Source organism: Balaenoptera acutorostrata, chromosome 17, assembly GCF_949987535.1.
Source record: "Balaenoptera acutorostrata chromosome 17, mBalAcu1.1, whole genome shotgun sequence".
NCBI classification, from domain to species: domain Eukaryota; kingdom Metazoa; phylum Chordata; class Mammalia; order Artiodactyla; family Balaenopteridae; genus Balaenoptera; species Balaenoptera acutorostrata.
Window position 1 is genome coordinate 69,162,066 of NC_080080.1, and position 12,384 is coordinate 69,174,449.

Here is a 12,384-nt window from a genome sequence, read left to right on the forward strand (position 1 = left end):
CAATTAGCAACTAGGAGTGGACTGGATTTGCTAAGAAAAATAAGAGTTCAGGATATGTACAAAGGGTCAGGAAACAGACAATTTGTGGAGAATAAAATTAATCAAAAAACATCAACTGTCCATCATTTATTTGCAGAGATATAGTGGCATATCCTAACCAGTGAGTTAAGATTTTCAGAACCTTCCAATCATTACTATTTGATATTCTGAGCAAATCAACATTTACAAAGCACCGTTGCTAAATACAATGTACATAATTAACATCCATGATTATAAAACTTATTATAAGTATGTTAGAAGAGCCTTTCTTTGTAAGCAATTTCTCCCACGAAGGAATTATTAAACATCTTAAAGAACATAATTTATATTCAAGAAGAGAATATACATTTCTTCTTACTAAAATTCACTCCCAGAAATATTAAGTGGTTTTTCTGGATTGAGCTGAGCCTTGAGGGAGGGAGGGAAAATTGCAGCAGAAAGAACAGCCTAGAATCTAAAAAAAAGGGTACAAATGAACTTATCTACAAAACAGAAATAGAGTGACAGATGTAGAAAACAAACTTACGGTTACCAGGGGGTGGTGGGGAGGAGGGATACCCTGGGAGACTGGGAATGACATATACATACTACGATATATGAAATAGATAGCTAATAAGGACAGGGGACTCTATAGCCCAGGGAACTCTACTCAATCCTCTGTAATGGCCTATATGGGAAAAGAATCTAAAAAAGAGTGGATGTATGTATAAGTGATTCACTGTGCTGTACACCTGAAGCTAACACAACACTGTAAATCAACTATACTCCAATAAAATTTTTTTTTAAAAAAAGAAGAGGAAGAAAAAAAAGAGCCTGAAAAAAGGCACTGAGTCAAGAATAACCTGGACATTTGGGACCATAGGAGCAGTCAGTGTGAGCTTGGAATGAAAGTGGGTGAGAGAGACTGGAGAGCAAAGCAGAAGCAGGTTGTGCAGTCTCTGTGCGCTTTGCGTGAAGTCCTGAGTGTAAACTTTACTATACACGCAAGAGGAAAAACATTTAAGAATTTTAAGCAGATCGCCCCCAACCCCTGCCTACGCAAACAGAGGATGGATCATCGGAGTTTAAGTCAAAAATCGAAATCACAGCAAGCATCCACTGCAAATTCCCAGGACGGAATTAAGGTAGCGTTAGTTATAACGGGGAGAACGAGATCAAGTATTTGATGTTTGATGATGGCGCTGACGGAAAGGCTCTAGCCTGCACTCAGGATCACTCCTGTGCCTTCGGACTCAGTGGCTGAGTAGATGGAGTTATTTAAATAAAGAGAGAATACAGAAGGTAAAGCAGCTTCAGAGAATAGATAAAAAGTTCAGTTGGGGATAATACTGGGTTTCTTAAGGTGCCAAAGGGGCATTTAGGTGGAGATGTTTAATAAACAATTAGATCTAGGCTATAGAACTCAAGAGATCTGGGCGGGAGAAAGAGATTTAGAAATCTCCAGCAAAGAGGATCAATATGATTGTTTATGGAGAGCAAGAAGGCAAAGAAGAGAAGAGAGTGCCAACAGTTCAGGGGTCAATAGATGAAGAGTTGGCAGAGGAGAGGTAGGAGAAAAATCTGAAAAGTACCATCTCAGAAATCAAGATAATGAACGTTTTAGGCCAACGGGAGCAGTCAGTTTAAACAAATGCAACAGAATATTCAATTAAGACAAGAACTCTCAACGTCCATTGTATTTTCCAGTTAAGTCCATGATTACTCTTATAAGACATGGGTTACTCTTGGAGACGTGGGTAGGAGGTGGGAGGAGATGTCTATAGCACTGGGCTAAAATTCAAATCGGAAGTGAGGAAGGGCCAGCCAAAATAAAGACCAGCGTTTCAGGAAGTTTGGCATGACAAAAATAAGTTCTGAGAGCATTACTCTAGAGAGGAGGGTCTCAATCTTTGACATGCATACAGATCACCCGGGGATCTTGTTAAAATACAGACTCTGATTCAGTAAGTCTTAGATGGGGCCTGAGATTCTGCATTTCTAACCAGCTGCCAGGTGATGCCAACGTTGTAGGTCTGTGAACCACACTCTGTGTAGCAAGGATCTAGAGAGGAAAATAAGGAAGAGGGAAGGTTTTGTATTTGCTGTTCAGTTTAAGACAGTTTTGTTTCTTTGTTTATTTCAATGAGAAATAATTGAGCATGTTTATAGCCTCTACTATAGTAATTCAGTGAAGAGAAAGGTTGAAAATTCTGGAAAGGGAATATCTGACAGTGTAATACCCCAGAGGACGTATCTGGAGGGGTGGGCTCCAGAAAATCTGTAGAGATATTAACCTTGAACTCCAGAGAGGAAAATGGAAGGCCTCTTCCTCTAGACTAGGAGAAAAATTGGTGATGGTAAAACAGCCAACAACGTGTGCAAAAAAAGGGTGTGGGACTTGGAGGGCTTCACACCTGGGAGCCTGAATATGTCTGTGAGGTGAAAAAGGAAGTCATCATGGGGGACAGGAGGTAATAATGAACAGAAAAAGAGACAGCTGATCAGACACATAAAAACACTGCTGAGTAGTAACAGGGGCTCAGTAAAAGACAAGACAGTGAATTGGGATGATACTAATTCCATATCCATGATAGTTTTTTCCTAGCTGCTCAGGAGAAAAAGCAAAGAATGTAGTTAGGTTTATCCAAAGCTGAAATAAGGTGGCCTGAGTGCACCTGAGGGATAAGCACAAGAGGACCCTGTACGCAAGTGAGAGACAGGGATGAGAGGATCCTAACAATGTTGACAAGAGTGACGGAAGTGACCCACCGCGGGGATAAAGCTGGCTAAGGAAGGACGTGGCACTTTGAGGGATATAATCAACCAGGAGAAAAGGAGAAGGATCCCGAGATTGGAAGTCCCAATGGAATTTTGTTTACCATTTTTTATTGAAGAACCAACCAAATTTTAAAGCAACCAGATAAGAGACCCAAAAGAGAGACTGTAGTCAGAAATTGGCATATTAGAATTGTAGATTCCAAAGGTGAAAGTCCAATTATTGATATGCTCTAGTGTGTGACCATGGGAAAGGGCTGAAGAAGAAAAATGGGAAAGAAGTTTCTTTTTCTTACGGCAAAATTACAGTGCAAAAGGAAACCACAGACTAATACCATATTTAATACACACTCGAAAGGAAAAGCACATGAGTCTTTCTTTTACTCTTCAGAAGCAAAAAGCATAGTAACCAGAACTGGCCCTACCCTATGACTAAGTTCCCAAAATACAACCCTGCTCTTTAAAAGATACTGTAATAGGGAAACAGACACAGTTCGATTCACTTAGGTTTTCAGTTATTTCATAGTATCAATAATGTGACTGGCTCCTTTTTGGTTTAGTGAAAATGAAGGAGATATCTGATGTATCAAATATCCCATTTCGGTATGCAATGAATCCCATTTCAGTTTTATAATTTTAATGAGTTACTGGAAACATTTTAAATGTCTATTAATCTATGTGTTTTAAAATTCTGAGTGAAAAGACAAGTTTTGAAATAAGATTAATTTTTATCATACATATACTAATGAAAGCAATTTTATAATCTAATAGGGGTCTAGCTAGTATATTCTTGATTAATTTGATTCTGATAGCAATGTCCTCTCAAAATTTTCCAGTCTAATATTGGAGTGATCATGTTAAGATGCTCTGCAGTTCACATATCTTAGTAGTGAAAAGCATGCATGTCTCTTGTTAAGATAAACACATGGCTTCGTACGCTTAGATGGATCCTTCTTTCTACAGCAGCAATTTACTTACTATGGTCAGCAACGTGGGGTCTAACAGTTATTCCCTTAAATCACATTAGTGTTAGCATAAAATTTAAAAGTACATATGTTAACAAGAGATATCAAAGGCTGATTTGCCTATCAAACAAAAAGAGAATAAAATATAAACATAAGTTTTGGGTCACATAAATTATTTAATTTAAAATGCATTTTATGCTTTATAAAATGCATGGCTTATGAGAATAAAGTAATCATATAGCAACAGACATTATGTAAAGCAAACAGATCATTCTTAAGCCCAAACACTCACATCTTTGAATTGCTGACAAAAATATAATAATTTGCTGTCAGAGAAAAATACAAAACCTTAAAGTCATTATATCCTTTGATTAAACTAAAGCATGCAGAAAAGTGAGATTGGGAAGCATCATTCTCTTATGAATTTTTAACAATGATAAATATGTCTTACAATTTGAAGAGTCTTTTTGAAAATATTGCTTTAGGAATATACTACCATTGAGCTAATACAGTAGAAATACCAGTGAGAAAATTCACAGCAACATGATTATGCACTTTTAAACATACTGTTGTTCAGCAAGGAGTACCCAAACCTGCTGGCGAGCTGGTCACCACACAGGATGGTTTTCTCACCTCTGCCCACCGCATGCACCACCGAAGGGCCATATCCTCGGATCTGGAAGCCAAGTCCCTCCGCTGAATCTGGGATTTTCACTGTCCTAAAGCCAATCAAAAATAAGGTAAGATGATTTTAAAACGCCACAGTTGGTTGAAACAATAGTTGTCCACACCATTATTCAGTCCTTCAGTAAATGCGTATCATAGTCTCCCGTGTGAAAGACACTGGGCTGGACAAGCATGGTGGGCGCCCTTCCAGGGGCCCAGAGCAGGTACCTCACCCTGAGCTCCTCCACGGAACACAATCGTTGTGCAGAACATCCTGAACAAGGAACAGGCGATGGGGTCAGACAAACCTCGCTTTGAAGCCTGATTTAGTCACTTCATAGTTGGATAACTTGGGTGAACTCCTTAACTGGGCCAGTTTCCACGGAAAGCTGATGATGTTAACATTACTTTGCAGGGTGTCAGTGGAGATGAAAAGAGAAAGCTTTGGTAAACTGCCCTGCTGTGAACTATGTAACTACTTAGTAAAATGGAAGCTTCTCTCCTTAGTTTACTCTGACAAAGAAGGCATCAGTACGCTGCGAAATCTCATCATTAAAATTAATATACAAGAAACACAGGGTTCACATGTTTCTACCTGTTGGGAACTTCAGCATAAAGCAACAACAAAGAGCTGGTTTTTAAGAACAGATCTGTCAAACACAGTATCAAAAGAATTTAACAAGTATGATTAACTTTTGTGTTTATTCAGTGGAATTTTAAAAGGATAACACACCAAAAGGTAAACGAGAGTAAGAAAAGCTGTATTTTTAATGAATCCACATGGAAAAGAAGATGAAGAGACGGAGATCTTGAGTCAGCCGTCATGGCAAACCAGGGAGGGATGTCCCACTGGTAGTAATAAACGATCTACTCCACGGAAGGAAGGCCGAAATCAGAAAGCAACAATGAAAAGCAGAGAACACGAGACAAGACGGAACATCATAACAATAAAAATGAGTTTAAACAAATTGCCAGAGAGAGCAAAGACAAATGAATACAACCCAATAAATTTTGATGGATGGCCCTTGATGCCCCAGAAACAAAAGTGTTTTCCGAAAGATGATGAATTAATCATGAAATAAAAGTTGGCAGCACTTCAAGGGCACATTAGACAGAATCAGAAGTTAGGTACAACAGCACTTATTTGCAGTCTATGAAAGAGCAACACCGCATCTAGAAAACTCGAGAAAGCCATACACTGCCCTTAGGGCTGAACGCAGAGGCTGGCCCCGCAATTTAAAATATAACCCTGGCAGGCATTCAGGCATTCCGTGATAGAAATGCAAACTGTCTGTTCTAGGGGAGCCTGAAAATGTTATTATAAATTAGGTGACACACTATGAAGTGATCTGCATATTGGTGGCACAGAGGTCATGGAACTAATTCATCCTGTATCCTTAATTAAACACTTTGATGGAAAAGGCTGTATCTGCTTCCTTTGAACATCACCTTGGCACTACTGTGTGTCAAAGGTACACTGGAAGATGGAAGATAGAACTGACTGAGGAAAAGAAAAGGGAATAAATACATCTTCTGAGCATGAAACCAAAAATAGAGGTAGCTCATGCTTCTCTACGTTACGAATGAGAGTTCACTTTTGCTGAAATAACTTGGAGCTTTCTGGCCATGGTGAATTATATGTTGCTTTTGGACTGTGAAAAATTCATAGCGAACTCTCAAAACTCTTTCTGAGTAAGGTCTTCTATCTTTCTTATATTGCTAAGCAAGGTTGATCTTACTCTAATCTTCAAGAAGATGATGATATTTTTTCTTAACAAAATTTATACAGAGCACCGTGAGATGCATTTTGTTCATAATACTGGGCTCTCTTCATAAAACGACCTTTGGTAAACATGTTCCCCTGCTGGGACCACTATACGATTAAAAGAAGAATTAAATTTATACAAGAGGAATGCTCATTTCCTGTAGGAAAATAAGTGCACTAAATTATCTGCTACAAAGCCTTCTGAAAATTTCCTTGATGTTATCAAGTGTAAAATACAGCTAGGTTCAAAAGAAAAATTCTGTTGTATTTACCCGTCGTATTTTTGTCTTTTCCCCCCCAAACAGGATACTACATAAATTATAAGTAGCTATTATAAGAAAATATGAAAATGATTTATAGGAATCATATGTTAGAATAAGGACATATGAAAGGAAAGGTTATAATACTTCAGACAAACTAAAAATAAAAAGGAAAAAATTGAGTACTCCATCCTCAAAACAGTTTTGAAATAAAATGTAAAATGTGCTCTTGAAAGAAGCAGTGAAAAAAAAATAAAATGAGAGAATGGATAAGCATCACAGATAACATCACTGGAATACATACTACATGCAGAACACATGAATAAGTTCTTCTTTTTTTTTTCTTATTTAATGCTACCTTTCATAATGTACCCAGAACCTCATAGGTGCCCAGTACATTTTATTTATTTTTATTTATTTATTTTTTTAACATCTTTATTGGAATATAATTGCTTTACATTCGTGTGTTAGTTACTTCTGTATAACAAAGTGAATCAGCTATACATATACATATATCCCCATATCTCTTCCCTCTTGCATCTCCCTCCCACCCTCCCTATACCACCTCTCTAGGTGGTCACAAAGCACCGAGCTGGTCTCCCTGTGCTATGCAGCTGCTTCCCACTGGCTATCTATTTTACATTTGGTAGTGTATATATGTCCATGCCACTCTCTCACTTCGTCCCAGCAAACCTAGATTTGTTTAATGTTCTTAGCACCTCTGTGACATAGGCACTCTTATTATCCCCATTTTTTATGGATGAGTTTGTTGAAGCAACACAATTAGCAAGCAAATGGTGAAAGAGAGGCTTGAACCTGGACGAGAAATATCGGGTTTCAGATACTGTGCAGCAAACACGGAGGGAGGGAAGAGTCAAAAGACCCAGGTTCCAACCCTGCTCATCTAGCAATTAATTCTAGGACTGAGGATCTGCCCCTTTCTATTCAGTATTGAAGCTGATGACTTCAAAGTCCTCTAACTTGTAATGTCTATGATCAGTGAAAAGTATTTGCTGGGTTAAATGAGGGGGCAAGGGGCCATGGAGAGGGCCTTTAGTTTACTAATGATTGCTTTGGAATACTACTGCCTTAGTCCTTTCCAGTCTGTCCTTTTCCTTTTAAATGCCCTCAAATTGTCCAGAGGTAGGCAACTAGATAAGCCTCATCCTAGATAGGGTTGGATAAAGGGTGACTAATAGATCATAATTAGGTTTAGAGAGAAGACATTGTCATGGTTATTTGCTGCCCTGTATCTCAAAGTCTTCCTAAATTACTAACTTTAATGAGTCACTCTCACTCCTTCAGACCCCTTGGTAAGCTGTGGGTAGAAGCTAAAGCCTCTACCTTGATGACACTGCAGAATTTAGCCCATTACACTGCACTTTAACTCTTAAGATAAATGATGGACCCAGCTATTGCTGAAAATATATATTAAGGTAGGGAAGAATACTATACCATATATACTTAGAATATTTTCATAAGTAGTTAAAATAAACCTTTTTGTTTCTGAAGTGGTAACCTTCATTTATCTTCAAATTAATGAAGTTGCTTATTACTATTAAAATAATAGACTTCAATTTTAAATAGTAATATTGATATAATCATAGTACATTAAGACATTATACTAAGCAGCTTATATACATTCTCTCGATTAATTAATTAGTTAAACAAATCATGGAAATCTAATACAGGAACACGAGACCATCAACGATTTGCAGACAAAAAACTAATGTTTTCCAAGTATATCCATAATATCTTGTTAATTTTTTTCAAAAAAACCCCCCAGGTCATTAATCATGTTCCCATTTTATAAATATGTGACTGTATGTACGTGTGTCAATACTTAGAAAAATCAACTAGCACTGAATTTCAAAAAAATAACAATGGTCATTTATGGATAATATGATTATAAGAAAATGTCTTCCTTTAGAAAAACCTGTACTCTCTAACTTTTCTATACTAAACATAAGTTTTTTTTTCTAATCATAGGTAGATAAACAGACATATTTTTTTAAATAATGGACATATTACTAAGTACATGAAAGCACGGAAGTGTCTGTCACCCAGGTTTGATGCCATCTCCTATGAACATTTAATCACAAATGGTATCTAATCAACTCATAGTCCCTGAAATTCTTAGAGCTGAACATGGCGGAATAAAGTTTTCATTGCCAAGTGTTCTACTAGTTTTCTTCACTCATCATCAAACTCAACCCAACCCAGACCAGAAAAACTGGGGCAACAAAAGGAAAATATTATTCTGTTGAAACTACCTGATTTAAGTAGCAAGCATTTAACCATCATAAGCAACGTATTTTTTCCCATTATCTACAGACCAGTATCAGTGATGTTGGTGACGTTTAAATGTGCAAAGCAGTGAGATGCTTAATTCCAGATGTTTACTCCGTTAACTTTTCCATTTTATTCACCTATGTCTAATTTTTTAAAAAACCGCACATAAATTATACAACTTACTCTCTTGGCTTTGTGCTCACAAGAACTCTTAGAGGTTTTCTGCTATTTAAGCATGATTTCAGGAAGCAATCCACTTCATTGAAAGGTCTCATAAAAACTAGGTCACCATTAATAGCAAAAATCTTTTTCCCAACTTCCATGCCAGCCATCTAGGAGAGAAATAGCAAAAAAAAAAAAAAATTAAATTTTATTTTAATAAGAAACCTATTTTTTCACAGAATTAGAATCTGAAAAGGTCTAGAACTTAGAGATTTTGACATTTTAACACATCTGCAATGTTTTCATACAATGTTACAATACAGAACTGTGGAAGAGATAACACAGTTATTCTCTTTGACCTAGTTTTAAATTTGATCACCCATCTCTACTGAAATTCTCCTCCCTCCCTCCAGGATTTAACATTGTACTTCTCCTGTAACCCTTTTTTTCTGTTATATTTTATAGTTCTTCTTATTTCATCCTTTTAACGACAGTCAAACCCCAGGTTAATTTTTTTGCCTGTGTTTTCCATCTATAGCCAAATAACTGAGAGAGTTTCAACCTCTATATAGACACGGATAACAACCAAATATACATCTCTAGCCTGACATAGCTTAGGGGACCACAGAGCAGGAGAGAGAAATGGCCTGGAACCAAGGAAGAGCTCCAACAGGCACAGATCACAAGATGCTGGAACGATGACAAGGAAGACATTATCTCTCCATGTCAACCAGGCCAATCTTCTTAACCAACCCTACTGCCTATAAACTATACACTGTTTTGGTTACCAGCCAAATGATGAAAACCCGGGAGAGGGCATTTTATTGGTGGCAGAGTCAGATGAAGCTGGGCTCCAAGAACACCCTCTGAAAATGACCGGGGAAAACATTTCCTCATCATAGAAAATAATAAAAACAGTCATTTGTTGGCCAGGCCCACCAACAGAGTATGAGCTGAGCAGAGTTATTTTGTTTGAAATTAATATGCTGTACATAAAGCTCTGTCTTGCATGAGGTTGGTAAAAGACAGAGACCTTGGGCGTCAGCAAATAGGGTAAGTGACAGTTTGCTACTAACTTTAAATAGGTTCAAAGTTAAAAGCCATGCTTCATTCATTTTCTCATTCTTTATTAAAAATTTATATATTGAGACATTTGCTTGAGGAGTAAGCATATTATAAGCCAGGCAGAGGTAGGAATACTTTAAACCTGACATACTTGGGATATAACATTAGAAGGTACATTCCATGAGGGCAGAGAACTTTGTTTTGTTCACTGCTGTATTACCAGAGCCTAGAACACTGCTAATCACATAACAAGCACTAAATAAATATTTCTGAATGAATGAATGATTAGGAGATTCCTTTGTTTAAAAGTCTGGTAAGGTGAGAGTACATTAATCACATTTATTGGCATTAACCCAATGAGAAAATAAATCAAAGCATGTGCTTTACTGCTGGAAATTGTACTTAAATAAGACAATCAAAAGTGATAGGAAAATAGAAGATACAGCCCTAGATTTAAGGGAAGAATCATGTGACATACACAATACAGTCCCACCCTATGCAGTCTCCACAGGGTTGCAGGCTAGAATCGGACATGGAATAAGCCACCTGGACTCCTAGGAGGTCAACAGTTCAAGCTGTAGATCTCTACAATACCTCCCCCCACTATCCTTAAGTACCCAGACATCCTCTGTCACAAATCACAACAGTATTTAAAAGAACCTCAGAATAAGATTATTCAGAAACATTATTTTCCATAAAGATACTTAAAGGCTGATTTCACTTTGTTTAAAACTTTTATGTTTGTATGTCACGGACAAAGTTAAATAAAAATGCTAATTTACATTACCTCAGCATTAGACCCCTTTTCTACCAACTTTATTATTGGAACTTTATTTTTGTCTTCTAACCCAAAACCATAGCTGCCTTCATTGGATTTAATCTGAAATGCAAAATATTAACATTATTAATAAAACAACTATGAAAAAACTTATAAATCAAACAGAATGAAATGATATGTTGCATCACTGTCAAACATGTTTATGTAATCTCCTGTTAATGTCTAATCAAGAAGAAAACTTGCATAGCACAGTAATAAACTTACCAATAATGATTTGGCTATAACATTTTCTACAACTTTTAAATCATGTTTCATCAGTCGATGTTTCATATTTGATCCTTCCATTTCTTCATCAGCAAAAAAGCGGAAAAGTAAGGGTTCATCTTTGAATTCACTTTTTTCAAGGACTACGGAAACAGAGAGAGATTCAAACTGTTTCAATTACCCCCAAATTGACCTCAGTTTCCATACTGACAGACCCTTCAGTAAATTAATACCCTGTCCCATTGCCTAGAACAAGTTACATTCACAAATATCCCAATAACCCTTTTTTATTCATTTCTATAATTTCAAGCCAATGTTTCCTTTAAATTACTATTACCTAAAGAATTTTGAATTTTTAAAATAAGTAATATTTTTTTCTTGTTAACTTTTTTTTCTTAACCAAGTCTGCCACCTTTCCAGATTAAAACCCAACTTTAAGTCAAAGATTATATTGAATCAAAAAATGTATGCAATTCAAAACAGAGAAACCTACAGTGTTTCGAATTTGTAGTAAACATTTTAAGTAAAAACACAAAAACATTTCTGTTTTTAATATCCTGCACATTTATGGGAAAATTCAAATGGGTTAACTGTTGCCCTTATGTGTGTGACCAATTCCCACTGTGGTCGCTTTTATGCCAACCCTTCAAACCAGAAAGATGTCTTCTGGGCGAAAAGTGATTTTAGTTCCCACTAATGCCTAGTTCTTTTCTGTAAAAACATTATTCTCAAAAAACCTTATTTCTGCAAAGGTAAGTTTTTTCCCTTTTATCTGAACATTAATATTTCCCCCCAAAGTCCCTAAGCTTCCGGGCACGCTCTCATGACATAAGGTGTATGTTTTGTTAGCCTTTTTAAAAATAAAGCTAAATACTAACAGAAAGAATTTGTACTCAGTGAGGCCCTGACAACTGTCAAAGTGTCTTAAAAGAGAAATCTCTATTTCTCCTTATCTACCCTTTTACCCTGAAGCTTACTTGTTGAGACAGGTTGATTCACTGAGTCAGGGATCTAAGATCTGCAGTCCCAGGGCACAGTAGAATGTTAGGCTTTATCATAAGACAGACCGGGAGCTCAAATTCCAGGTCTGGGACTGATTCTGGGTGCAACACTAGGAAAGTTACTTAAACTCCTTGAACTTCAGTTTCCTCACCAGTAAAATGCAGGCAATAAAACCTTCTTCATAATGTTGGACAAAACTAAAACGAGGTAATAAGTGTAAATAACTTGGCTTATAGTAGGCAACCAAAAATGACAGCTCTTTTATTTCATTATTTTAACAGAGGTCCAAATCACAATTGTTGACTAGTTGTATGTACGAATTGACCTTTGAATGGAGGCCTGGTTGACAACGTGAGTTAACAAATGAAACTA

General features: G+C 36.8%; 1 protein-coding gene across 6 annotated transcripts in view; it reads right to left on the reverse strand.

Annotated features, from left to right (window-relative positions):
* Positions 1 to 12,384, reverse strand: part of PREX2 (phosphatidylinositol-3,4,5-trisphosphate dependent Rac exchange factor 2) — a 279,824-nt gene that overhangs the window by 135,697 nt on the left and 131,743 nt on the right. For all 6 annotated transcript variants that reach the window (XM_057532388.1, XM_007185025.2, XM_057532389.1 and 3 more), the window contains 4 exons: positions 11,011 to 11,153; positions 10,756 to 10,848; positions 8,925 to 9,073; positions 4,392 to 4,477 (listed from right to left, as the gene is read on the reverse strand). In XM_057532388.1, the coding sequence (XP_057388371.1) occupies positions 4,392 to 4,477; positions 8,925 to 9,073; positions 10,756 to 10,848; positions 11,011 to 11,153 (471 nt within the window). The remainder of the gene's footprint in view (positions 1 to 4,391; positions 4,478 to 8,924; positions 9,074 to 10,755; positions 10,849 to 11,010; positions 11,154 to 12,384) is intronic.